At 49.5% G+C, this 27,592-nt stretch overlaps 9 protein-coding genes across 9 annotated transcripts; 4 read left to right on the forward strand and 5 right to left on the reverse strand.

Annotated features, from left to right (window-relative positions):
- Positions 1-125: 125 nt before the first annotated feature.
- On the forward strand, positions 126-2,146 carry N7481_010113 (uncharacterized protein; the record flags this gene model as incomplete). Its single annotated transcript, XM_057269332.1, has 3 exons — positions 126-460; positions 557-884; positions 938-2,146. The coding sequence occupies 3 exons, from the start codon at positions 126-128 to the stop codon at positions 2,144-2,146; spliced, it is 1,872 nt and encodes a 623-aa protein (XP_057120009.1).
- Positions 2,147-2,390: 244 nt separating this feature from the next.
- Positions 2,391-3,642, reverse strand: N7481_010114 (uncharacterized protein; the record flags this gene model as incomplete). The annotated part of the gene is made up of 2 exons (XM_057269333.1): positions 2,391-2,527; positions 2,583-3,642. 2 exons carry the CDS (start codon positions 3,640-3,642, stop codon positions 2,391-2,393), a joined length of 1,197 nt encoding a protein of 398 aa, XP_057120010.1.
- A 593-nt stretch (positions 3,643-4,235) lies between these two features.
- On the forward strand, positions 4,236-6,154 carry N7481_010115 (sugar porter family MFS transporter; the record flags this gene model as incomplete). The annotated part of the gene is made up of 6 exons (XM_057269334.1): positions 4,236-4,333; positions 4,401-4,558; positions 4,638-4,742; positions 4,806-5,354; positions 5,404-5,980; positions 6,031-6,154. The coding sequence occupies 6 exons, from the start codon at positions 4,236-4,238 to the stop codon at positions 6,152-6,154; spliced, it is 1,611 nt and encodes a 536-aa protein (XP_057120011.1).
- A 447-nt stretch (positions 6,155-6,601) lies between these two features.
- Positions 6,602-6,974, reverse strand: N7481_010116 (uncharacterized protein; the record flags this gene model as incomplete). Its single annotated transcript, XM_057269335.1, has 2 exons — positions 6,602-6,772; positions 6,903-6,974. 2 exons carry the CDS (start codon positions 6,972-6,974, stop codon positions 6,602-6,604), a joined length of 243 nt encoding a protein of 80 aa, XP_057120012.1.
- A 2,109-nt stretch (positions 6,975-9,083) lies between these two features.
- Positions 9,084-9,619, reverse strand: N7481_010117 (uncharacterized protein; the record flags this gene model as incomplete). Its single annotated transcript, XM_057269336.1, has 2 exons — positions 9,084-9,158; positions 9,230-9,619. The coding sequence occupies 2 exons, from the start codon at positions 9,617-9,619 to the stop codon at positions 9,084-9,086; spliced, it is 465 nt and encodes a 154-aa protein (XP_057120013.1).
- Positions 9,620-13,553: 3,934 nt separating this feature from the next.
- N7481_010118 (uncharacterized protein) lies at positions 13,554-15,656 on the forward strand (the record flags this gene model as incomplete). The annotated part of the gene is made up of 3 exons (XM_057269337.1): positions 13,554-13,557; positions 13,632-13,662; positions 13,724-15,656. 3 exons carry the CDS (start codon positions 13,554-13,556, stop codon positions 15,654-15,656), a joined length of 1,968 nt encoding a protein of 655 aa, XP_057120014.1.
- A 442-nt stretch (positions 15,657-16,098) lies between these two features.
- Positions 16,099-18,385, forward strand: N7481_010119 (putative 5'-nucleotidase; the record flags this gene model as incomplete). The annotated part of the gene is made up of 4 exons (XM_057269338.1): positions 16,099-16,256; positions 16,303-16,513; positions 16,609-16,802; positions 16,864-18,385. 4 exons carry the CDS (start codon positions 16,099-16,101, stop codon positions 18,383-18,385), a joined length of 2,085 nt encoding a protein of 694 aa, XP_057120015.1.
- A 345-nt stretch (positions 18,386-18,730) lies between these two features.
- N7481_010120 (5-oxoprolinase) lies at positions 18,731-22,647 on the reverse strand (the record flags this gene model as incomplete). The annotated part of the gene is made up of 2 exons (XM_057269339.1): positions 18,731-20,062; positions 20,128-22,647. The coding sequence occupies 2 exons, from the start codon at positions 22,645-22,647 to the stop codon at positions 18,731-18,733; spliced, it is 3,852 nt and encodes a 1,283-aa protein (XP_057120016.1).
- A 580-nt stretch (positions 22,648-23,227) lies between these two features.
- Positions 23,228-27,186, reverse strand: N7481_010121 (transcription factor domain-containing protein; the record flags this gene model as incomplete). Its single annotated transcript, XM_057269340.1, has 11 exons — positions 23,228-23,709; positions 23,769-24,140; positions 24,203-24,287; positions 24,342-24,417; positions 24,468-24,592; positions 24,653-25,161; positions 25,227-25,483; positions 25,554-25,682; positions 25,740-25,768; positions 26,217-26,719; positions 26,790-27,186. 11 exons carry the CDS (start codon positions 27,184-27,186, stop codon positions 23,228-23,230), a joined length of 2,964 nt encoding a protein of 987 aa, XP_057120017.1.
- Between the last annotated feature and the right edge of the window lie 406 nt (positions 27,187-27,592).

A 27,592-nucleotide genomic window follows, 5' to 3' on the forward strand; every position in this document is an offset into this window, starting at 1 on the left:
TCATCTGATCGTGTCGAAATGATCTGCACTTCACATTTGAACTGATTATTTGGAAATCGCTCGACCTCCTTCCGACCTCCCATCCTCCCATCCTCCTCCCATCCTCCCCGCAGTTCTGCGCGACCATGGCTGCCACGCCCATTCTCGACCAATTCCTCGGCAGCGTGGCCGATCTGATTCAGAAACGTGATGGAGCTAAACTTCAAGACTTCCTCCAGATTGAGCCGCCCCTTTCAGACATCTATCAGCAGATGATTACAGAGTTGCGCCAGCGATACCCACCTGGTTCCCAGAGCGACACTGTGCTTCAGCAGCGCTGCGAAGTCTTGGTCCCTAAGACCAAGGGTGGCTCATCATGGTCGGCTTTTCCCACATTTATGCGACTTTACTTCACCTTCATGCGTGATGTGAATGTCGAAAATCTACTCGAGACCTACAACCTACTGAAGACGCTCTTAAAGTGAGAGATCCTGGACAACCGAATGATACTATGATCCTATGATCCTATGAACCCGTGAACTCCATCGCTGATACTGCTGCCTCCCTCCGAATATAGTCAATGTGTTCTCGCCCTTGGTGATAGTCAAATGGGAGTTGTCGTTCTCCCCACCGTTTTGTACCTGTCGAAGGTATTGGCAAAATTAGCCATGGGATTGGACCGGCGCCCCGAATTGATCGCCCATATCCTCCGGATGGAAGGTGGAAATGATCAGGAAAGTGTTGAGAAAGTTACTCTCGTGGAAAAGTCGGCCAATGTGGTGCGCGAGGCTTTCATCAAATGTCTGACCGACCGTAGCGGCACGCCAGGCCCACAGGCGAAGCCTGAGGGCAAGAGGAAGGGGATATATTTGATGGCCAACTTGTGCCTGAAGCTACTTTTCCAGGTCTGTCTCTGTCTGTTTACACGTCATAGCTCTTACAACTAACACGAATACAGTGTGGAAAACTGCGCAATGCTGAGCAGATGTTTTCCAGTATCAGTGCCCAGTCTCCTCCACTGGCTCACTTTCCCGCCTCGCAGCGTGTCACATATCTTTACTACCTCGGCCGTTATCTTTTCTCCAACAACCTCTTCTACCCCGCACAAATCGCCTTACAGTCCGCCTACGATCAATGCCATCGTGAAGCACTCAGCCAGCGAAACTTGATCCTCACATATCTGATTCCGTGCAACATCGTTATGGGACGGTTTCCATCGCGACAACTTCTACAACGACCGGAAGCTCGGGGCCTGGCGGAAAACTTTGACCCATTGTGCCGCTTGATTATTCGTGGAGACTATTTGGCATTTCGCGAGCACCTTGCAGTCAAATCTCCGAGTGCTCAGTGGTTCGCGCGCAAAGGTCTCCTGCTCACACTGCGTAACAGATGCGAAATTCTCGTATGGCGCTCCTTTTGCCGCAAGGTATTCATACATGGGGGATATCTTGGGGATCCGCAAGCGCAGGCGCAGCGTGGTCCCCCGCCATTCCTATATCTTCAAAAATTGCTTGATGCCACCCGCTGGCTGCAACAACAACACAACGTACAAACCGTGAAAGGGAACGTCAACGGCCATACCGGAGCAGAGTCCCACGAGTATGGTTCTCAGACCCTTTCGCACGCGACAGACCCTGAATACTCCGGCCTTGCTGATCCAGATGCCGTGCTGGCCCCGGACACCGACCATGAAATTCTTGAAAAATACGGTGACTATCTAGCATCAGATGGATACTTCGATGAGGGAGGCAACTGGCAAGATAACACTCCTGGGAATCTGATTGACGGAAATCCCGAAACGGATTACGAAGGATGTGAATTCGATCCATATGCCGATTCAGGCTACGGGGATGAAGAAGATCAATCATCACTGCTCATGCAGGAGATTGAGTCTATCCTTGCGTCATTATTGACACAAGGCCTCCTGCGTGGCTATCTTACCCACCGCAATCCCCGATTTGCCATTCCCGGTGCTCGTGTACGCGGTGCCCTCCCGACTGGTTTTCCCAACGTTTGGCATACCATCTCTTCGCGCGAGAAGGAAGATTCCCACGTTCCTGGATGGGTGCGGATCCGGGAACCGACCGGATTGGGCGCTGCTGCTGCGCTGGGAGGAGGTGGTCGAGTGGTCAACTTGGCTGGGGCGCGGCCGGTGGGAGCCCAATAAGCTCGAAAGGAACCTTTTCGGCGTGGTTTCGATGAACCTGGCGTGTATGATTGTTTTTTTGGGGGGGTTTTTTTTTTTGAAGATACCTATAACTCATTTTCATGTACAATAAATAGCGTTTCTCGAGTGTATTAATTGATGATCGACATCTATCGTCTAGCTTCTAAACTTTCAAAACAGCCATGCTACTAGAGCCCTGCTCTCTAACATATGGAACAAGAATAAAATCTAGTTTTCTTAGCTCTCAAAGCCTGGGTCGCACGATCTCTGGCCGCCACATATCGTTCAGCAGTCGAGTTGTGTTGACCATCTCTGGCCGAAGCTGGTCGAGCGATGAAACTCCAAGCATCTTCATGGTGATTTCAACTTCCTCGGCGAGGACTGCAAAGCAGGTTAGTTTCCAATGATTCAAATCATATTCAAGGGCATATCTTACCATCCGTGCATTTCTCAATTCCCTCCATTCCGTATGCCGCCATCGCATAAAAGTACGGCCTTCCAACACCGACGGCCGTCGCTCCCAAGCACAAAGCCTTGAGCACATCTGCTCCATCTCGAAGTCCGCCGTCTAGGAAGACTTCCAACTTGTCCAGAGCCTCGGGGTAGTAAGTTCGGATCTCCAATAGCGTCATCAAGGCGCTCGGGGCCGAGTGAATCTGGCGTCCACCATGATTGCTCAGCAGCACTCCCTGGACGCCGTATTCCACAGCAATCTTGACATCCTCGACAGTCTGGATTCCCTTTAATACAATTGGACCGGTCCATTCCTGCTTGATCCACGCCAGATCCTCCCAGCTTAGTCCTGGATCTAGATAGCCCGGCACTGGTCGTCCTCCGAAAGCCGGGCTGAACTCATTCTCTGCCGCAGCCTCTCGTTCTTTCGCACCTTGATCCAAGGCCTCTTGAGCTTGCAGATATCGGTCGGCAGTACGCTTGCCCAGAACGGATGTGTCTACGGTGATCCATAAACTCTGGTATCCCGCAGCTTTGACACGTCGAATCAAAGATAGAGCCTTGGACCGATCGACAGGGAGATATAGTTGAAATGCCAACTTGGAAGGGCTTTGGTTATTCAGAAGGTTCTGCTCCTCTTGATGCGCATCCATGATTTCCTCGAGTGGTTTGCTTGTTGCTGTGCTCACCACCATATGTAATCCTTTGCGTGTCGAGCCCCGGGCAAGTAGTGGCTCTGCACCGGGATGTGCGTTTCCCAGAGTGCCCATCGCGGAGACGAAGAAGGGCAATTGACTTGTCTGTCCCAGAATCGCCCGATTTGTGTTTATTGAGCTCACACTTCGCATGATGCGTGGGCGGAAATTGATTCGTGACCAATCATCCAGATTCGCCTTCAGTGACAGACCCGAGGCCGCACTACTGGAGACATAGACCCATGATTTCTTCGAGAGAACCTCCCTTGCAGGAGCTTCAAAGTCCTCCGTGGTGACACATAGGGCCAGATTGGTGGATGGTTTCTTTGTAGTAGTAGTACTTGTCATGGTTGCTAGTAGGTGATTTAAGATGATGGACTGTAACAGATCAGAGTGGAGATGAGGGAAGCGGGTTTTCATTTTATTATATCCTAATATTCATCGTATATCAAGTCCCGATCTTCAATTCCTATTATCTGTATGATGGCTGCCAGTGGACATAGGAACCCGAGTCCCGATCTTTGTTCCCGATGTTTTCTCGGCTTCATCCACTTCCTCCCCCGTCGGCTATCGCCCGTTCGGGATTCAAGCCGATCGGCCACTTGCTGGTCTCGGTCATCTTGTCGGTCCCCCATGATTGGTGGGAAATCCATCTAAACTCCAAGCATGCTTCGGCTTTGTTCTTTACCGGGCAAAAAACCGACGATCTGACTCCGGGGCCCCGCCTCCAGAGTCACGCCAGCTGCCCACGAGATACCCCAGACACGCCGTCCTGGGGGTCTTTAAGGTGCGGTTCCCCGACACGGCCGAGAAGATCACTGCAAGGGACACCTTAAAATATCGCTCGTGGTGCCACTCGGTAACCTATTTTTCCATCTGATCGGCAATTGATCGGTCTTTGAATTTTCCTCCCAAGCAGCTGAGTATAGCGGTGACGAACGATGGTCTTCCGAGCTGTGGAAGATCGGCCCACGCCGAAGGAAGTGTACAATTGGCGCTTGTACATTGAGGCTATGGTCATTGCCACCGGTTCTTTGCTGTAAGCGCCTGTTCCTGGTGAACCTCTCGGTGTTCTCTCCGCTGACACGAAACTATCAATCAATCAGCTTTGGTTACGATTCGGCATTTGTTGGCACTACCATCTCGCGCGAAAGTTTCCTCACAGACTTTGGTATTACAGCCGCGAACAGCAGCGCAATCTCAAGTAACATCACCTCTGTCTTCCAAGCGGGAGCTTTCTTTGGGGCGATCTTTTGCTTTTTCTGTCAGTCTCATCTCTCAAGTCGTCATATCCGTTCATGACATCGAAATACTAGTAATGTCGGATCGCTAACACAATGCAGTCACGGAACGACTAGGTCGAAAATGGGCTCTGCAGATCAATGTTTTCATTTTTATCATTGGAGCAGTGCTGATGACCGCTGCTTCTCATCAACTTGGCCTAATTTGTAAGTTTCATCCCCCATTGATTGGTACATGCATAAGATACTGATGAGATATCTACCTCCCAGATGCTGGCCGCGTTTTGACTGGAGTTGGATGCGGTGCAATAACTGCAACAGTGCCTAGCTACATCGCTGAATTGTCGATTCCCTCGATCCGCGGTATTTTGACAGGATTCTTCGAATGCGCCTATCAGATCGGCTCCCTGATTGGTTTTTGGATCAATTATGGTATCACACAAAACATGTCGGCCACGAGCTCCACCAGCTGGAGAGTTCCTATGGCCGTACAGCTTATCCCAGGCTGTATCCTTCTCGTTGGTGGCTTCTTTCTTCACGAGTCCCCCCTTTGGCTCATGCGCAAAGAACGCCATGCCGAGGCGCATCAAGCATTGGAAACATTGCGCAAACTTCCGATCGAGCACGAATATCTCCAACAGGAAGTTCGTCTCATTCAGAATCGTTTGAATGAAGAGGCAAGTGTCGCTAGCAAGTACGGGACCGGATCTTGGGCATTCTTCCGGGGCGCGATGGACGAATTTTCTCGACGAGGCATGCGGAATCGCGTCTTCCTCGTTTTCTGTTCCTTTGCTCTGCAAAATTTTGCTGGTGCCGCAGGTATGTATAGCTCATTCAAAATGTTGAACAGTTGCTAATTGTCATGCAGCAATCAATTACTACTCCCCTACTCTGTTCACGTCCATTGGAATCAAGGATACATCGCTCTACACTGGAATCTACGGATTGGTGAAAGCAGTAGCATCGCTCATTTTCTACATCTTTCTGATTGACAGTATTGGTCGCCGCCGGCCGGTCATAGTATCCTCTGTGGTTTGCTCTCTCTGCTTATGGTATATTGGTGCCTACGTGAAGGTCGCCAATCCTGCGGCAGCCATCAAAGCCGGAGATGCCCTGTCAGACTCCACGACCCGTGGTGGACAAGCAGCGACGGCAATGATTATGGTATATGCTGTATTCTGGTCATTTGGCCTGAATGGTATTCCATGGATTGTTTCAGCCGAAATCTTCCCTGGGGCACTACGAAATTTCTCTGGTACCTGGGCCGCTCTTGTCCAGTGGCTCACTCAATTCATCATCAGCAAGTGCCTACCATACATTTTCAAATCCTTTGGATATGGGACATGGTTCTTTTTCGCGAGTATTCTCATTATCGCAACAATCTGGGCATTCTTCTTCCTCCCGGAGACCAAGGGCTTGACCATCGAGCAAATGGATATGATCTTGTATGTTTTGAACAACTCGTATATCAGACTCCCACTAACAACACTTTTAGTGGCTATAATCAACCCGGACATCGTGGTATTCCTCACACACGTGTTACCAAAGCGCAACTTGCAGCAGTTACAGTTGTCAATTCAGCCAAATCCGGCCAGACAGAACATCATGAAGAAGTTTGAAGACGTCTCTTGTGCTCTTGGGATTGGTCGTGTGGCTCTGGTGTGACCCCACAAATTTGCAAAGAAAAAAAAAAAAAAAAAAAGAAATTGTATAGTAACTAGGCTCATACACTGCCAATGGAATTTATCATATTGAAACCTACCTGGAACATAAAAACAACGATTCTAATTGATCAGTAGACACACTAACCTCAGAAGACAATGACCACAAGAATTTTCTGGAGGCCATTACTAGCGATTACGTTCTCGAGGCTGCAAGAAAATGATAACATTAAGATCAAATAAACACACAGATAGGTTCTCAAAGTACAAGATAGTGGGTAGCTAAGAAGTGATAATCATCCATTTCTCAACACTACCTCAATCATCTTTCCGTCATGAGCTAAACATTAAAACCTAATCATGCCATTATTAATCACTCATTTCTAAGGGAAAGTTCTTAATTACTCACATCATCATCATCATTGAATCCTGAGCATTCGTTGGTTTATCGGTAGGTTTTGCAACTCGCATCGAGGCAGAGGAGGTTGGAGTGGCCTCGGCCGTCGGGGTGGATCGCTTCATTGACATTGTCATAGATGACATGGACATGGACGAGCTAGAGGGTTGCTCCATGTTCTGAATAATACTGTTAGAATAATCCGAGAGTGGTATAAATATGGGAGCTCGAGGGGAATTATTTACTGCATGGTGGTGCTGCGAAATCATGTTAGTTCTGTCATGGCATTCGGGTGATTTTTAATCTCACCTCTTGGTTCCCTCCATGAGGCATGGCAAGTGCCGCGGCCGCAAAACTGGCATAAATAATGTGAAAGCGCATTTTGTGTTTCTATTAGTTTGTCGGGGCTTGGTCTTGCGGGTTGTCGAAAATAGAAGTATACTCTGTGTTGATGGCAGGTCAAGTTGTTAGTAGTTGCCGAATGCTACTAGTATCCTGTGATGGAGCCTCTACTAGGCCTTTGAACGCCCTTTTATATTTCCATCTCATACCGGAAAAGACATATCTACATTGCATCATCTCTTGCATACCTACCTACGTGTCAAGGTGAGAAGTAATTGCCTTGTGTACATAGGGAAGCACCAATGAAATTTTCCCTAGTTTCTACATAGATGCAGAGACCAGGCTCGCCAGCTACGATAGATGCAGTCCGCATGAGTTTCTAGTGCCCATTGAGGCCATGGTGATGTCAGTGGAATGCGGGGTGCCAGTCACTACATACTCGGTGACACACATACATTCCACTGGAAGTCGCTGATGCTTCTTGACCCGTATGGGTAGCAAGGAGTACTAACTAAGTCACCTACTAGTAAAGAGTGAATTGGAAAGGTACCAGAATTATTCCAAACTAATATAAGAATTTAGTCTTATAATTTTGAGTCTATTTCCGTGCACCCTCGCCGAGAATGGTACCAAGAAGGGGAAATTTAGTTAGGTATCATGTCTGTTCTGGAAGCTCTTCCGCCCTTGACTATACTACTAGTAGTAGCTCATGTAGGTGATGAGCATCAAACACATACTAGTACTAGACAGCATCGTGAAGCTCAGCTTATTCGATCATGTGGCCATGCTGAGAGCCATATGGTAGTTAGATATCTTGATGCTTCCTGCATGACTTACATGCGTTCTGTACTGTGTATAGGGCAAGGGCATACCGTTGTGGCAAAAAGTAACCCGGTAGTCAGTCCTTAATGACGCATCAAAATCGCGGAAATAGCAAGACCCTGGAAAGAATTAAACTATCTATACCATGCAATAGGTGAGAAGATGACGAGGTAATAATTCCAGTTGACATGCACACATTCTTCGCAAGGTGATCAGACTGACGAAGGAGGCCTGTGCTCAATAGTGAGTTCAAGGAAAGCGGTCGCGAATGTCGTCAGCTATGAAGAAGGTTATGATACCAGGAGGAAGGCAAAACTACCACATCACTCGACACAGCAGATAAAACCCGCCTATGATGAATGGTTTCATAAATTGTTTAAAAAGGAAATATCCCAGTATCGTTTCGAGGCCATTAGAATCATTGAACTGATTCACAAACAACAATTGAAAATGTAGCATAACTATAAAGCAATTACGATAAAGCAATCAATGAAGAGCAGTAGTGCAAAAGTATGAGTGTAAAAGTCTGAGATGATTTCCAACTCCTCAAGCCCCTCCTCCTCCTCCTCCTCCTCCTCCTCCTCCTCCTCCTCCTCCTCCTCCTCCTCCTCCGGCTGCTCCTGCTTCTCCCGGACGTGGACCTCTTCCTCCTGGCAGTGGTGCGTGCAGGGGTCCCGGGAAATGAGGATTGGCGAAGTATAAAGTGTCTCGATTCATTGCCCATTCAGGCAGACCACGCCACCCAGTTCTTGTATTCATCAATGGAATTCTCAGCTCGTCGGCTGTTGTATTGGCTTGATTTCGGGTTGGCAAAATTTCAGCTAGTTTACCAGCATTACTTGCGATACCCAGCCGATACGGCCTCTGAGGCGCTGATCCAACGTAAAACATGCGCCGTAAGTATGGCCCCCCCGATTCTTTCTTTTCCGCGGCGCGCTCCCTCCATAACATGTACAGGCCATCTAGCAAACTCTGTTGCCACGGTGTTTGGGGGCACAACATATGCGACTTCTAACATGACGGTATAACTTCGACTACGCATATTGTTTATTCCTCGAATCATCGACTGGTTCAACATTGGTATAACCCCCCGCTCGTTTTCAGATATTAAAGCCAAGTCGTCCTCGTATATCATTAAAACTTCAGCTCCTGTATCTTCAATGACTGATAGATTGATTCCTATGGCTGTGCTTGCAGTACCGATAGATCCTGGACGTTTAAATTGCAACATGTACTATATCAAAATCATGAGCACTCAAATCTTCGAGGATTCAAATAATGAAAGAAATTGGAAAAATACCCAGGAGCAGAACATACTGAACAGTATCAAGCCGGGTCATTTCCCTGCGGAAGCGTATGACCAATAGCTGGCGATGCGGAAAAGTCCCCGGGATTATCATGCTATAAAACCGAACAGCATTTAGTGCTCAATTCGACATCGGGTAGAGAAATTAATTAGATGGAGCCCTCACAATTTCTGCCCAGAATCCCTTTGGACCATCATGCTCTGAATGCAACAAGAGAAATTCGTCGACATCAAATTCCTTCGGGCCACAGAGGAACTTGCCATTCGACCAATATGTAACTTTACCATAGTCCCACACATAGCCACCTGCGCGGTAATCTTTCATGATGGCGTCAATGTTCGGAATTGCGTTGTACTTGTCATCGGCTTGGAGCAAACTACTTTTCACCGTCTCCAGTCTTTTCAGGCGTATAACCACCTCGAAACTAAGCCCCGCGGGCTCGCTACCCATCAAGTTCTCGTAATCCTTCTTCCGCTTTTCATATTGTTCTAGCTTCTCTTCCCACCACTGGGGCATAATTCCATCGCGTATCCTGTCGTTACATCTTTGAATCATGGCTTCGATATCGCTGATTTGGGGTGGTTAGTGACGCAGACTCGAATAGATACAAGGATGATAGTATCTTACTCTTCATGTACATCTGTGTCATTGGGGTCCCAATCTCCAGGTGCATTTTCACGTCTTCTAATCACGGTCCCTGGGTTAGAATTTGGGGTTTAAGTGGAGGGATCTCATCATCAGCCTTTCTGAATTTGCGTATCTCTTATTCTTCAGGCTCGTCTGTTTTTCTTTTTCTTATCAGGCCGCGTAGAGCAGTCTGTACTCTGTCTCTTTTGCGACATTTTCCTTTCTTAACTTCCTTGCCCTTATTTATTGACCCATTCAAGTTACTGGCGCGGCCCTCCTTTTTAGATCCATTGCTGGCGCGGTGGTCAGCCATGTTTCCACTGAATGTATATTAACACTTTGCTCTGCAATTCAGTCAAATATACTAGTAGATGGAAGCCCGGAGAGTGATCCTTTCTAAGTTATGGTGAAATCTCGATGTGTGAAAGTTCTGGAAGTTGCCCCTGGCAAAGATTTATTTAAGGAAAACTTTCATTTAACAGTAAGAGTATTAAGCTCAAAGAAGAACGGAAGATTTTGGCTGATTGGCTCGAGAAGGCCAAAGAGCCCTTTGAATTGTATTTCGAGGCTTTGATCCTTCTGGGAGGTGGCTGAGGGTTTATTGAAAGGATTATCCGATCTTCGATGAATTTCTTTGACAGGCAGATATTATTTCTCGTTACTTCGGCTTTGGATCACATCAAGTAAATATCCGCAAACGAGTTATTGATTCTAACACTAACTAAGAGTAAGTACTAGTGTATTATTACTAAGAGTGCGCAAATCTGCCACAACTATTGTAGGCAATGTGAAACCGCTGGCGAAGAACTTGAATAGGTCTGACAAAGAGAAATGATGGTAGATTGACTAGATCCACAACTATGTGGACTATCTAATGATAGGAAGACTTATAGTCAAACTCAAACTCATTTTTCAATGGCCTTTGAATAGATAAAATCATACACTGTTGCCTATACAGGACTGGTCTCGCATGGCGGAGTGAGGTCGGCCCTAGCGCTTTGCCTTTTTCACAAATGCGGAAACCTTTCAATACCGAAATGAAAGGCAAGATGACTTGATCAATGAAGAAAACCGAGCACTAGCTATATGCAACATGTAGCCTTCCACAGATGAAGGCAGCCCCATTGCTTGCCATAAGATATTGACGTTATCGTCTACTCTAAATGGAAATCTACGAGTCACATTTCAGAACCGCAGGTGACAACAGAATTCTTTGGGTTGATCCCATGCTATTCGACACGCACCCTCGCGGCCTTTAATGCCAATATGTGGGTATATCTAGAATTTCCTGAGGGGTTGGGTTATTACAATAAAAGTAATTCTGGGATCGGCATTCTATACGAAGCTGAATCAACGATCGGCGTTTGTTCATGCATGCAACAGCGATCGATCCTCGTATCCACGCCTCGTATTCATGCGCTATGGTTGGGTGATACTGCACCCCGTTATAGTTAAAGATGCCAGTTTCATACGAATAAAGATGAACTTCGAGTCTAGGTTTCATAATACCTATTGCTAAAAACATTGATTTCTACGTATTGAGGCTACCTTTATATCATTTGTTAGTAGATGTTTTTGTATTATGGAATTCCCTACTGGTCTCTCAAACAGCAGCATACAGACTAACACCGTAGAGACAGAAATGCTTAACCAGTCCAACAGGTACAGCTAGGGAATAAGTCCCCAAACCCCGGTGGTACCTCGTATTTAATAACATTCTACAAGCCTTGCTTATTCACATTTGCAATCAGGTTGCACTGCAAATTCACAGCGACTATCTTGAATCGGTTACGGGGAAATGCGACTCCAAAACCCTAATTGTGTTGGACTTCGTATTAAGCTTGGCATAATTGATTCTGATCTTTGCTTTACCATTTGATTGGGCTAAAAAGCCTAAGGATCACGCAGCCTCGTGGGAAATTGCTTTGGTTGTTGCCTCCATCAATCCATATTTCCGACTGTGATCCGTATGCGAAGGCATGGCTAGGCATCCAGATACGAGTTGGAATGCGACTAACTACATGCAATCCTATCAACTGATGAACCAAGGGGTGGCTTCATGATTTGATTGAAGATCTTGCAGCCGCAATGATCGACACGCCATGCGCTGTATGATTGGCGATTTAGGAACAACCAGATATTGCTGCAGCTCTGATCTTCTCAATACGAGGGCGCCTCACTCAAAACGCAGCTGTTCGCGCCCGGAGATCACTATTTTAAGATACGAATTTCTACATACTCCATAGTCCGGATTCACAAAACTATTTAAAGGCATTGCTCATCCCAGTTCTGGGAGTTCTTCAGCTACAGCATTACAAATTCCGATTGAGCATCTTCACAAACAACGCACTTTTTTCAAAGAGTCTTTTTGAAGTTTCATCAATCTTCACAACAGCAAATTCCATCATGAAGGCCTTTATTCCAGTTGTTTTAGCCGTCTTCGGGTAGACCTCCCCCCTCAAAATATCTTGAGATGCCAATGCTGATAAAGCTCCTAGCCTGGCCACTCAAGGCTATGCGGTCTCTTGTCAGTCCCAAGGTGGCAGCTGCTACGCCGGTGGGGAAAGTGACTGTCCAGCCAACACGCACAGCGTGTTTTGGGATAGTGGTTGCTCCGAGTCCCACTGGCCTTGGACAGACGACGATAGATGCTGCGTCCCCAACTAAGCAGTGAAGTGCTATTACCCGAAGTGGAGGTTTCTGGGAAAATAAGTGGAGAGGGGAAACTGGGGATTTCTTGATGACGAGGATTTGCATTCAGTGCATTTATGCTCGGACAATCGTTTTGGCAATTCTCGCAATCGCAATTCTTTCTTCTACTTCAGAGAGTTTGATAGAAATAAAGGACAAGTCATCCCCGAAGCTTTCGTCCCGGTTGGAGTTGAGTAAGTTCAACAGAGTTCAACAGTCCATGGTCATGTAGGTGCACATACGAGTGGTATTGGAGAGGCCCTTGTTCTTGACAAACCTGGCGGCTGTGGAGCCGACATTAGAATTGGGCTTGGGCAACTTAGTTTAGTCAGATATTCCAAGGCTAGAATGGCTGGTTCGATTGGTACTAAAGGGATGCCTGTTTCTTAGTGGCTACGCGAATGGAAAGATTCGCGGAAACGGATCCAGCGAGATTATGTGGTGTCACTCAAATGAGGGCTTAGGTCGGAAGTATTTCGGAGTTGCATTAGTCGAGTAATTGTGAAGTGGTGGGGTTCTTGGGGCTTTACCCAAAGCTACTAGTAACTATTACTAGTAGCTAGTTATGCCTAGGTATGTAGTTAGAATTTATGTACTATAAGTAGCCATAATGATATAGGTGCCGCCTATCTCGGGGCCTCCTGCCCTGCTGGTTAAAAGAGTAGTAGCCAAACTTGAATAACTACTCGTAGTAAATAAATAACTAGTATGTACATACTACTACTCATACTACTCATACTACTCGTACTACTCAGTCTTAGTCCGTGAAATAGCCCCACGTCATTGTAGCATGAAGGTTCTGCTGTCCAGTCAGGTGGGGAATGTCCGCCATGTGACAGAATAATTTGATTGAGAATTATACGGAGTCGCATCATTCAGAAATTCCATTTATCGGGGAGACCAGTACTACTGGCATTCCACTGATTTATTGATTTATTGATTCATTGATTCACTGATTGCAAGTTAGGGCAGGCTTACTTAAGCAGCATCACATGCGCGGCCGCTTTTACTTTTGCCTTTTTTTGCGCGTCTCCAACTTTTGCTTTTGCTTGTGCTTGTGCTTCGACTTGATCTCTTTGTTCCGGCCCTTTTGCTACATCGTGCCGGGCATGTCCTTCTAATAAAATACTACTCGAGGTCTTTACCCTTGACCTGAGATCGATCTCTCAAGATGGGTGAGGCGGCTTTCCCCAAGCTGTCTCCTCTCTGTCTAACTCCCCCCCCCCACCTCCTTCACATCAGTCGACAGCTGAATCGCCGCCCATTGTCTTTATTGCCAGGTATGTGGGGAGACTACAACTATTCAAGAATTTCGAAATCGCTAAACTCGCCTCTTTCTAGACATGGAGCGCGCCTCGATGCCGCAGATAAGGATTGGCATTTAACCTCTCCAACTCCCTACGATCCTCCTCTCTCGTACGGCGGCTGGCTCCAGGCTCGGGCCCTCGGTGTTCGCATCGCAAGTCTTTTACAAGCCTCTGAATATACAGGAACAGGTCCAGAAAACCGACCGGGTCCACCCCCGGTGCCAGACCTCCCGGCGCAACTCCAACCCTCTTCCGCGGAATCAGAATCCGACCTCTACGATCGATACAATGTCGTCATCCATACCTCCCCATTCCTACGGTGTCTCCAAACTTCAATAGCTGTTGGTGCAGGTATCAATCAGTTTCGATCGGGCTCCGAGGCAGAAGATGACCTTAGTGCCGCACCTCTGCCGATGATGGAAACTACCGCTTCCGACCCTCGGACCTTACTCCGCGTCGACGCCTTTTTAGGCGAATGGCTGTCACCCGACTACTTTGATCAAATCACCCCGCCTCCAGCCTCGGACCGAATGGTGGCTTTAGCGAAAGCAGAGTTACTTCGTCGTGGCGATATTATCTTCACACCGAGAGAGGGAACCAGAGCCTTGTCGGGCCACTTCCCTGGTGGCTGGGGTAGCCAGTCCGATCCACCATCCCCTAACGAGAATGATGAGCACCACCTACAATCACTAGGGTCCTCGGCCATCCTAGGGTCATCGGGGTCGCGACAAAGGGCCAATAGCGACAGTCTACAGAATCCTACTAAGCCCAACGGCGTATCGAAAAGGTTAGGTCGGTTGTACACGGATCTACCAGCTATTGCGGATTCTGCCTATGTGCCGCCGACGCCGAGCTATGCTGTTTCCCCCTCGGATCCAATTCCAGCTGGATACGTGGCCCATGCGCGGGACGCTTGCACAAAGGTTGATTATATGTGGGATAGCATGCGGGCGCCGTTCTGGGGTACTGGTGGCGATTACGGCGAGGAATGGAGCAGCATGCATGATCGAGTGCGTAACGGATTTCGACAGATGGTCGACTGGTACCGACAACCCAAAAATTCCCCCATGGAGCTATCTCGGGCAACTTCTCATGGCTTTACACGCAAGAATCGAAATGCCCAGACGGTGCTGATCATCATCACCCACGGGGCTGACTGCAATGCCTTGATCAGCTCAATTGCCGGTCATTCGGCCTTGCTCGATATCAACACGGCTTCTCTGACCATGGCGGTACGACAAGACCGGCTCAACAGCAGTACGCCCAACTCGGACCGACTGGCCAACCCTCCCAGTCGTCACGAGGGTCGTTCAGTGGCCCAGGAATATGCACTTCAACTGGTGGCGTCGACGGACCATCTGCGCGCGGGGGTGAACCCCTCTAAACTCACCTCCTTGTTGTCTCCCTCGGCCCCACCGTCGCGGTCGGCACCTTCAGTCCCCACCTATCGCAATCGCCTCGGCTCTCGTCCTTCCATGATGCAGGGCCCGCTCGCCATTCGACCTCATTCGACCTCGATGGTGACGACTACAACTGCAAACACGACCTCGACATCAGCTTCGGCCACAACTGCCGGAGGATCACAACCTCGCACTTGGTTGATGGCTCCACGTACATTGAGTCCTAGGCGAGGACCATCGGGTCTCTGGAGTTCCATCACCTCACCAACTGGAAATGAGGGGGAGAGTAATGATGATGCGGATGACCTTGTGCCCAATTTTAACGACCCCCGACCCGCTAGTCAAGACTCAGCCACTCCGGATGTTCCTGTTGCTGTTCCTGTTGCTACCCCTGTTCCTGTTCCTGTTCCTGTTCCCGTTCCTGTTCCAGCTGATCGGTCAGGCTGGACCAAGCAACTTCCCAGACGAACCAACTCCCAACGCGGTCTTTGGGGCAGCGCAGCCTCCTTGGAGGACCGTGAGGCGTCTGCGCGACGGCGATGGACAGTCGCTGAGCAAAAGCTATGATCATGCAGGCTGGCAGTTCAGGGATGTTTCTTTTCCTCCTTTTTTCTCTTTTTCTTTTTTCTTTTCTTCTTTCATTTGTTCAGGATACCTCATTGCATGGCGCGGGGCATTAGCACATTCAATTTACATTTGCACTTGCATTTCCATTTTCATTCCGATTCATGTTGGATCTTTCTTTGTTTGTTTTGTTTTCTTTTCTCTTCCATTCCATGGTACTATCTCAATGATGATGACTCGCTCACTCGGTCATGGAACACTTCCTGATATCCTCTTTTGATATCTCCATCAACTGGCCAAGTCTTGGCGTGGCTTCCCCGGATTTGCCCCGCCTTCTTTCTTCTTCCTTTCATCCCTCGTAAACTTCTCTCCTCTCCTCTCCTCCCCAAGCTTCCCACCTTCGCCACTTCTCAATTTCTTTTTCTCTCTCCCGCATTGTACTTCCATGTCCCCCCTCGAAAGCGACGGTATCTCCGTCACGTACGACTCGCATTGTACCCGTGTTCCGGATCTGCGGCTGCTCCACTACAATGATGTGTATCACGTTGAGTATGAAGGGCCCTATCTCTCGCCGATCCCCGATCGCCCGGTCTCCAAATTCACGTCCTCCATATGGGTGATTGCTAACTCCTTGGTCCCTCCTCCTCAGGTCTGGATCGGCCGAACCCATTGGCGGTACCCCGCGCTTCCAATCTCTCGTCAACTTCTACCGCTCCGACCCGCGCTTTGCCGGCCAGCCCGATGCCCTCACCTTTTTCTCCGGCGATGCCTTCAACCCTAGCCTCGAAAGTACTGTCACAAAAGGGAAGCATATGGTGCCATTTCTGAATAAAGTGGGCACGGACGTGGCTTGTGTTGGTGTGAGTAACGCAATCGGTTCGATTGGATATCGGGCGGTGATGGGATGGGAGTCCTACAGATGTTTGTACATTTATGGATTTGCTAACCCAATTAGAATCACGATTTGGATTTTGGCGTCGCACAATTTCGGCACTTGGCCGGCCAATGCCATTTCCCTTGGTTACTGGCCAATGTTCTTGACCCTGCCCTGGGAGACGATGTGCCCATCGCCAATTGCCGCAAAACATGCATGCTGACTTCGTCGAATGGGATCAAGGTTGGTGTGATTGGACTCGGTGAAAGGGAATGGTCAGGCACCGTCCCACTGCCTCGCAGATACAATTTTTGCAGGAGCTAACGCCGCGACCAGGCTCGGGACAATCAATTCCCTTCCTCCCGATCTGATTTACAAATCCGCATCTGAAACCGCCAAGATGTTGGCGCCACAACTCCGAGAGCAAGGGGCAGAGCTGGTCGTCGTCGTCTCCCATCAACGCGAGCCGAACGATAACAAATTAGCGAACAATTTACCCACAGGATTGGTTGATATCATCTTAGGTGGCCATGATCACTACTACGCCCACTCCGTGGTCAATGGAACCCATATCCTCCGCTCAGGGACCGACTTCAAACAACTAAGCTACATCGAAGCATTCCGCAAACCAGATGGAGCTCCAGGCTGGGACTTCACCATTACCCGACGAGATGTTATTCGTTCGCTCCCGGAGGATCCATCAACGGTCGCGCTTGTCGAGCGGCTCACTTCCAGCCTCATGGCGAAGTTGGAAAAGCCCGTGGGGTATACGGTGACCCCTCTAGACGGCCGCTTCTCGACGGTGCGACAACGCGAATCGAACTTGGGAAACTTCGTCTGTGATTTGATGCGATTCTACTATGCGGCGGACTGTGCTATGATGGCCGGCGGGACCATCCGCGGTGATCAAATCTATCCACCGGGCGTTCTTCGGTTGAAAGACCTGCTGAACTGCTTCCCTTTTGAAGACCCCGTTGTCCTGTTGCGTGCGAGAGGTCACGCAGTGCTTGAGGCATTGGAGAATGGTGTCAGTCAGCTGCCGGCACTCGAAGGCCGGTTCACACAAGTGTCCAACATCTCGTTCGGATTCAAACCGGATGCGCCCAGTGGATCGCGAATCACATTTGCCCACATCGGTGGAAAACCCATCGACCTCCAGAAGAACTATGTCCTAGCAACACGCGGATACATGGGCCGGGGCAAGGACGGTTTCTCGTCTTTGTTGGTCAAATCCGAGGGAGGCGAGGTCGAGGAACTCGTTTGTGAAGAGAACGGCGTTTTGATCAGCACCATTCTACGCCAATACTTTATGAGCTTGAAGGTTCTCGGTAAATGGGGACGCTGGAGTGCCAGTCTGCATAGGCACTGGGGCTCTGTGCATCGCAATTTGCACGGTGAGGGCTGGTTGAAGCCACCCTCTGCAGCGGTGTCTCCGGTCTCGGAAAAGGCACCAGTGCATCGTTTTGACTCGCGACCAGCCCTGAAACGAACTTCTCGATCCATTCATTACTATGGACGCTTCCCTGAAGAGGTTGACCATGGTGCTGCATCTCTCACTGCCAGTACCAATGACAGTGGAACCAATAGCGACGAGATGGACTCGGACTCGGACGATGATCCCGACATTCTAACCTCACCTCGCTCACGCATTAACTATGTGACCCAACCCGCACGATCTTCAGCCGACGAAGACTATCGATTGCAGTTGGCTCGGCGGGTGGTACGCAAGTGGATGCGACACGCTGGCCTCCAGCCCAACTACCTCAATATGACCGATGGGGAGGGCGAATTTACGCCCCCATGGACGTCTGGTATCTCCCCGCAGCTGGAAGGCCGCATTGTGATAGAGGGGTCATAACCTGGTAAACACCCTTTGCTCACACTCTCTGGCTCGTGCTTTCTCGCTTAAACCTTTTCATGTCTCTTTCGCATTTGCGCTGGTGGCCAGGTCTACTGGCATCTACGATTCATGACAACGCCCTTTCCATTTCAACATGTCTGTTTCATCTTCTTTTACGAACAATAGATAGCCCCCCCTTGCATAGACAGGTGTCTTTTGCTACAATGTCACTTTTCGGACACTCAATTAATCCCCTTGTAGAAGACGTGTGCTTCGAAAGAAGATCTATCATTGTATGAATTTCGTGTTATGTATCGTCTATGTCCAAGTATCCCATCCATGCTATAACTACAACGTGTGGCTTTAAGCAGCAGCCTCAACGGCTCCCCATCCACCACCACCAGCAGTCATAATGACAATCCTATCATGTGTCTTCATAGCAACGGTATTCTTACCGCCGATGTTAATTCGCCGTTCCTCGCCCGTCTCTCCGTCTTTGGTTATCCACTGGTTCAGACCAGTCTGCGCATCGCCACCACCCTCGAGCCCGTAAGGACGGTGCACACGTCTTTCAGAAAGAATCGAGCACTGAATCGGCGAGAGGAACTCAATTTCGCGAATCACACCCTCGCCTCCAGGATTCTTGCCTTGGCCTCCGGATCCCTTGCGCAGAGTGAACTGCCGGAGTAATGTTGGATAGCGCTTCTCGAGAATCTCTGGGTCTGTGATTCGCGTGTTCGTCATGTGGACTTGGATACCTGATTCGCCCTTCCAGGTTGGTCCTGCACCGCTTCCACCTGCGATGGTCTCGTAGTATCCGAATCCTGGTTTGATCACTTCGCCGCTAGAAGGGTCGATCTTGGCGTCTGTGCCGAAGGTAAGATTGTTGCAACAACCCTGGGAAGCAGCGCAGGCTTGGAAGGCCTTGAAAACCACGTCTGTGATGCGTTGCGAGGTCACCACGTTGCCTCCGACAACGGCGGCGGTCCTGGTTGGCGATAAGATGCTTGGTGAGGGAACTTGGATGTTGATAGGGGCCAGGCATCCTTGGTTCAGTGGGACATCTGCGTTGATCATACAACGCAAGCAGTAAATGATAGCCGAGTGGGTAATGGCAATCGGGGCATTCCAGCTACCATATACTTCAGGGCCAGTGCCATCGAAGTCGAAGATGGCTGAGCCATTGCTTCCATCGATGGTAACCTTAAGGCGGATGGGCGTGCCATCATCCATATAATCCACTGCTTCCAAGGGCTGCCCGCCAAACTTCTGGTATAGACCCTTGAGGAGATTGCGCACGGCTGTTTCAGCGGTTGCCTGGATGGCATACATGTACTTTTGGACGGTCTCCACTCCATATTCAGCGAACAGTGTTTGGATAAGATTGATGCCGCGGGTGTTGGCGGCGATCTGGGCCTTCAGATCGGACAGATTGTCGCTAATGCAGCGCGCGCCTGAACATCCGGGGTATTGTGCGGGCTTGGTCACCAACAATTCAATAAGACGTGCCTCGTCCAGGACGCCGTTGCTGACAATTTTGTCGCCTTCAATAGCAGCGCCCTCTTGCCAGAGCTCAGTGGATTTGGGAGGCATTGAGCCCGGGAGAATTCCACCAATGTCGGCATGGTGACCACGGGAAGCAACGTAGAACATAATTTCAGTTCCACCAGGTCTGTCAAAGACGGGGGTGATAACCTGTGGTGCATGTTAGTAACAAATAAAATAATAGTAATATAGTATGCATGACATAAGCAACTTACAGTGATATCAGGCAAGTGAGTTCCGCCACATGTAGGATGGTTAGCCACAAGCACATCACCATCTTTCAGGTTGCCCAGCCATTTCTCATGCTGGTAACGAACTGCGAACTGCATGGATCCCAGGTGAACCGGGACATGAGGGGCATTGGCAACTAGCCCACCATCGGGCGAGAAGAGAGCACATGAAAAGTCCAGGCGCTCCTTGATATTTGTGGAAACGGACGTCTTTTGCAAAGTCCGGCCCATCTGCTCCGCAATGGACATGAATCTATGGCCAAAGATGCTGAGGCGGATGGGGTCGACCTCTGAAGTCACCTGGGTTTCCGTGGTTGAAGCTTTCGCCTTGTCCTGCAAGTCAATGACAATGCAGGTTTCGAGGAGCTGCGCAACTGCGTTGGGGGCGACAACAATGGTCTGGGTCTTGTCGATGATGACTGCAGGACCAGTAATGCGGGAACCCTTCTCGAGTTGATCCAAAAGATAAACCGGCGTTTTGATACGCTCGGAGTAGCCATCGAAGTAAGCAGTAGTCGTATTAGCAGGAGCAGTTTTCACGTCATGGATATCAGTCTCCTTCATCTGCAGTAGAGGACTGCGCTCTTTGCGGACTTGGGTCGAAGCAATCGTGCGCACACGGATATCATCGACAAGAACGGGTCTCTCTGAGTTGAAATTGAATTCTCGGCGGTGGCGTTCCCGGAATTCGCTCATAAAATCGGATGATTCCTCGGGGCGCAAAATCATCAAGCTAGTGTCGGAGCCTTCATAGCGCATGTTCAAATATTGTTCGTGGCGGACCTGGTTAGAGGGGAAGCCTTGTGATTCCATATCCTTTGTTGCTTCAGATGCCATGTTGTCAAAGCGCTGGAGGAGAGTAGTATGCGAGGAGAGGTAATCAGTTGAGACCGGCTCCTGAGATTCTTTCACTACCTCAGCCAAAGCCAAGCCATATGCCGACAGGATCGAAGAATATTTATGGACGATGATGCGAGAAATCCCCAAAGAATCAGCCACCGAGCAGGCGTGCTGACCTCCCGCTCCACCAAAGCAGGCCAAATGGTGGGAGGCGGTTTCAAAGCCACGGGCTTCGGTGAGGTTGCGGATCGGTCGGGCCATTGACTCGTCAGCGACCTTGAGGAAACCGAGCGCGACATCCTCCGGTGTGTACTCTGACTGGAAACGCTGGCGACGTTCGACATTGACCTTTTGCGTCAGATCGTGGAACTTTTGTGCTGTGACTTCAAAGTCAAGGGGCTGATCCTCGTTAGGTCCAAAGATGTGAGGGAAATACTCGGGGAGCAGCCGGCCCAAGAACAGATTGGCATCCGTCACAGTCAATGGTCCTCCTTTGCGGTAGCAAGCTGGGCCAGGATGAGCACTGGCGGATTCGGGACCGACATAAAAGAGGCCATTGCGCCAGGTGAGAATCGACCCACCACCAGCAGCGACGGTGTTGATATCGAGCTGGGGTGATTGAATCAGGATTCCAGCCACCTTGGAGCCAAAGACATGCTCTAGGTGTCCATCAAAACGAGAAACATCGGTGGAGGTACCGCCCATGTCAAAACCAATAACTGGAGTTTTCTCAACAGAATCCCAGCTCGTGGCAGCGAAACCAACGACTCCAGCAGCGGGGCCAGACAGAATGGCCTTTAGTCCACTAAATTTGCGGAAATCGACCAATCCACCATCTGATTGCATAAATTCAAAGCGACATTGCTCTTGCTTTTCGAGACCACCCTCGAAACTGGAGGATATTGAATCGATATAAGTCTTGATGACAGGCGTGAGATAGGCGTCGGCTGCAGCTGACATGCCGCGAGGTACAATCTTGATCATAGGCTGCAATTTTGAGGATAGTGTGACAGAGAATCCCATCTGCTGTGCGATCTCCCCAATTTGGCGTTCATGTTCAGGGTAGGCGAACGAGTGCACTAGGGCCACGGAGAGAGATTGGTAGCCTGCCGCCTTGAGACGCTGTAACTCCGACCGCACATGGTCAAGATCCATTTCTTGCACCACACGGAATTTCTCGCCAGTGATGCCCTCCACCACACGAGCCTCTGAGAAGCAGTCAATATCTGCGGCAGGATGGCAAGGAACCACCCTCTCATTAACTTCAACGACCTCTTCGGGAAGCACGCCAGGGCGTGCCATGGTCAAGTCAAAGATCGCCGGACGAGACTGATCGCCAATCTTAAGTAGATCACGAAACCCCTTGGTAGTAAAAAGCACCGATCGCGCACCTTTGCGCTCTAGCAATGCATTGGTTGCTACTGTTGTGCCCATGCGAAGGCACCCAATCCGGTCGAGCTTTAGTGGCTGGCCACGAGGGTGTGACTCGCCAGTAGCGAGCTCCAGAATCTGACGGATACCCTCTGTGGGAGCATCTTGATAATGAGCGGGGTCAACTGAGAGGAGTTTCAAGATAATGTCAGAACGACCAGGCACAATGGCGTGAACATCAGTGAAGGTGCCCCCGCGGTCGATCGAGATGGTAATCTTCCCGGAGTCAGCCATCGTGAGTGAAGGGGTGAACGGGATAAAATAGAAAATGTGTATGAAATGAATGAAAATGAAAATGAAAATGAGGAGATCAGAAATGCCAGATAAGACCCTTCCTCTATTATACAGTCTGATTGCTCTGGAATCCCCCCGGATTTCACCATCGAGAAGAGATATCGGGCCGACACGTGACCTCTAACGGGAGCGTCGGGCCGAGATCGACGAGAGGAGATTCGGTACTACCAGTATGCATAGTATGTAGAGAGGAGAGAGAGTTTAGAAATGAAGAGGGAAGCTAATAGTATACTCGCAGCTTGAGATATGTGAGGTAATTGTCCAAAATGCAGACCTTGAATTACCGAAGCATGGGAGTAGCCGAGCCCCCGTTGTTGACCTGAGAATCGAGGATTGTTAACGCACTGGCATATCTGAGATAGGAACTATGGGAAGTCCCATGGGAAATACCATTATGGTGGGATGATGTAGTACATGGGATGCCACTAGTAGCTAGGTATGAGTAAATTGAACAGAGTGCAGATATTCTAATATTTTGTACAGAAAATAGATATTTAGTACTACTAGTACGAGTACTATATTATAAACGCTTCAGGGTGTTTTCGATCCAGTCGGTATCCATGTCAATATCGATCTGATTCAACGCCCCCTCCCACAGTGCCGGGTCATCATTCAGATCAAACTGGAAAGAAATGTCCTGGAATGATGGTAGGTCGGACTGCCAATCCTCCGTCGCTACGGTGGGATGAGGCTCAGGATCTGCCAGTGTCGTAGTACCGGTCGCATGTTCACCGTTGGGACTCGGTGGGAGAGCGAGCGCAACACTTGAACCATCTAGATCGTTTCCGGCGGGTTTAGGTCCGATCGAGGCCCGTAATTCCAGAAGAAGGGAATGGCGTGAACCCAAGTAGGCGTTACCGCGATCGGCCATACTTCGTAACAGAGTAAGAGCAGTCTCCATTGACCGCGCATTAGTCTCATTATGCGGGAATGCTGCATTCACCATGACGAGCAACAATGCCGCAGAGAAGATATACTCGCCATCTAAATAGCCATACGTAGCTGCCACGTGACAAAGTCAGTATGAACATGTATCTCAAACAGAAAGCCTCGCCACTTACCGACTAAGTTTTGTTTGGCGGCTGCATCCATGATCATCGTGGTGGCACGGGCAGCGGTGATGCAACTATCGATGACCGCGACTGTGTTCGGAGCCAATCCTTCTTTCCAGTCTTCAGCGGAAGCACCCAGCATCCCAGCATCTAGTCTTCGCTGGATGACATAGAACACTAGCGGGCGGGCGGTCATGTTCACGCATGAATAGAAATGCAAGTTTATAGAAACCGATTCTCGGTTGATGGGACTATCGAGGGTAGTAAAATCAATGCGAAGGCGATCGGGCACTTGTCGCAACCAGCCGGAGAGGTCATTTGTCATACTTTGAACAGACATGATGAGGTTCGACCCGGAGCGAGGTTTCTTTCGATAAATCTCTGTGCAACTAAATGTTAGTCTGAGAACCATGAGAAAGATATACAATCATTCTAATGCCTACCTTCACCAATTCGTCCCAAGATTCGAGAGAGCTGTGTGTAGTGAGTTAAGACAATTCCCGGCCAGGGGTCTGAGGTTGACCCATCCTATGAAGAAGCCATTAGAGCTTGGCATTGGGCTAGCTGTATGACCCGACTTACCAATGCAGCCGGCCAGGTGATTCCAATATCTTCGTCGTGGATGGTGATGGGGTTTCCGGATTTGACCGACAGGATTCTATTGAATAAATCAATTAAGGACTTCCGCTGGAGTTCGGGGCAGCCTACCGGTCCAGACTATAAACCGACCACCAAGCTCGCCGTCGGCGATTGCGGTCTGTCGGGGTAATGTCTTGGTCGGACACTTCTTGGTGAAGACCTAGTGAAATAGCCATGCGGAGAGCGAGTCCGATCTAGATATCTAAGTTCAGTTTGCCTCTCTTGTGATGGAACAGGTATTGCTTCTGACATACATAGAGAAAAGCGGCGTCTCTGCGGTTGAGGTTCTGCATATAATATGCTACATAGCACAGCACCTCGACGAAAAAGATCGAGCCCTCTTCGTATATATCGGGCAAGAATCGCAGAGCATGTTTGAAATACTTGAATCCTGGTGGTCCATCATCGCCAGACCACTGGTTGACCGAATACATCAAGCCGAACGCAATAACCAAAAGGGATTGGCAGTAGACGAGGCATGTTTCCCGGTGGGAGAAGTCAGGCGGCTGGTGGTAGACAAAATCAAGACGTTCTTCAAATTCTTTCGGATGGATCAGGGAGAAGATGGTGCCGATATAGGCATATTGTACCCAGAATAGGCGCTTCGCAAAGTCAAAGGGTGGGAGTTGGGGCAGAGCGCCCGCGACCGGTCGTCTTAGTGATGACGGATCATCATAAAGCGGGCGCACATCCCAAGCCAGGTTCGATGATGTCGGATTTAAACGCTTAGCCAAATGGGTGGTCGATGATGCGCCCACAAAGTCTAGGTAGGGTACCCTGTCAGCAAGGGACCGACTCTGAGGATGGTGAAGTGGGTGTTGCGCATACGATGTTCTCCAGATCGATTCAAGAACAGGTTGTCTGTCCCCTTATACCACCAGTCATCTCGCTCCAACGGCAGGATCTCGCTTTCCGAACCTCGAGTAGCGGTGGATGGCACGCTCGACGGGGTCGGTCGACTGGGAGGAGAGCCAACCTTGAGCTCTTCGGGTGTATTGGAGATGTCCGGGGTCTTCGAGGAATAGGTATTCGCGCCATTGGGGGTACGGGGTGTGCGAACCTGCGATTGCAATTGACGAAAGTAACTGGGAGTATGAGTATCAGCAGGCAGTTTTTTACGATAGTTCCTGAGAGGGTTAACAGAGTGGAATTCACCTCTCAGTGATGGAGACGCGTTTCTCGGCCTCTGAATAGATACACGGCTGATCGACATCAAGGCATGCAGCGCAAGGAAGAGGTGGGCTACCGGCGCATCGAGTTTTGCGATTGCGACATCGATTGCATCTGGTCATGCATGAGATCATCGCTAGTTAACTCATTCATTGCAGGAGGCGCACTTACGCTACCATGGACCGATGAACCTGACGGTCCTTTTTGGAGACTTTTCCATGGACCATTTCCAGGACATAGCATAATCGGGGGGGAAGAGGTTGTGGAAGTGGTGGAGGGAAGAAGTTGTGAAGGTGGGGAGGTGTGGTGGTGAGAGGAAGAGAAGTTGTTATCGCGAGGCTCCCCCACACTTTCTTATCTTCGGTCCGATGGAACTTCGCGGGGATGCCTCAGGGGTGCGGGACTACGTGATATCAACTACTCTAGGGTACTCCCATGTGTTACCATATGCTGACCAGTTCATTGAGTATTTACAAGGGATATTATTGACATGTTGAAGGCTTCACTGATGCCACTCATGCCACTCAGAAAATGGCTACCCCGTTCGGAGGGCTCGCCACTCCCCCAGGGACCTGTTGATCTGGTTAGTACAAATCAATGGTAATGGGAATCCCAGCAGTTCCAGCAATTGTCTGATGCTCATCTCACCTTTATTGGAACACTGCTGAAGAAAAAGGTATATCTTCCACGCTGACGACATTCCCGACTGAGTCGCTCCAAGTCGAAGAGCTCGCCGATTGGCACTCCCCACCCTGCAAGCAGCCACTCATGCAGGAAGAAGTCGGAATTCTGGCATGGGTACGCCTCAAATGCAGGCTGGTCACCGGCAACGGCGGCAAACCCATTCTCCCAGATCCAGCGAAGAATGGCCTCCGATGACTTGACTCCGATCACTGGAGGTGCCGCGTAGTTGGCAAGTTGCTCGCACTCCGCCTGGGAGAGCTTCTCGTACGCACGGGTCCAGCCGGTCCGGATGAACAAGATGTCACCGGGGCGAAAGGTTGTCTTCTGACTAGCCGCCACCTCCAGCAGATCATCGAGTGGGATTGACTGGGCCTCGAAGCAGTTGACGGGCTTTCCCTTAGCCTCGGCCCATGTCACATAGTCGAGCAACACTCCACGTCCGACGATACCGCCGTTGTCCGCCCAGACTATCAAGAGTTTATTTCATGTTAGCTAGATAATTTTCTCCTCGTGGCCAGAACTCCAGGGCCCACCTACCGTGGATTCCATTCCGAGTCGAGCTCTCGATATCGTGCTGAGAGCATCCATTGTAAAAGGATCCATCCTTGGCCCCAAAGTGCCGAAAGCCATCCCATTGAGAGCTACTCTGTGTGTTCAAGACCAGGATATCATCATTTACTGGGCGAGGGGCCTTGTTCTTGATGGTATGCTGAAATGGCGCCCGCCCAAAGCACGGCGTGGCCATACTATTGAGCGGCCAATCGGTGGAAACGCGCACTCCTTCGACAATCTCCTTGGCTGCGGCCGCAGTATTTTCCGGGGTGAGCAGGTTCAACATACCCATCTGATCCTTGTCTCCAAAGAGACCCCAGGCGTTGCCTCGGGGGCCATCGGGGTGAAGGGGAAGAGAGTCGAAGGTGGGCTTTGTAGGCATGGTAGAGAGAAGTAGTTCAAGTGTCTGGAGGATAGTACTAGTAATGTGCCAATAGTAGTATTAGTATTTAAATAAAAGCCCAGCTGTTAGATGGATCTCATACTAGTACTGATACTCTTCACCAAGTTACCCCGCAATGATTAACCACGGCAGTTTCACTGCATTAGCCGATGCATCGGGGTATACTCCGGGACAGGATCAGCCAAGACTCGGAGTAGTAGTAGTAGTAAAAAATTAGAGTCAGCATCAGACTAGTACTACTATTAGTACTAGCATTAATATTCGGCGTTCGCTGTCAAGTCCGATCTGGGGAGTCCTGGAGATGGACCTGTATACTAGGATATTAGTATACCAGTACTATATATATTCCCGATTACCCTCGGTACTAGTTAGTAGTAGTAGTAGT

The sequence above is a fragment of the Penicillium waksmanii genome (assembly GCF_028829765.1).
Source record: "Penicillium waksmanii strain IBT 27052 chromosome Unknown utg000008l:1.0-5622682.0:1.0-5626561.0, whole genome shotgun sequence".
Taxonomy (NCBI): Eukaryota; Fungi; Ascomycota; class Eurotiomycetes; order Eurotiales; family Aspergillaceae; genus Penicillium; species Penicillium waksmanii.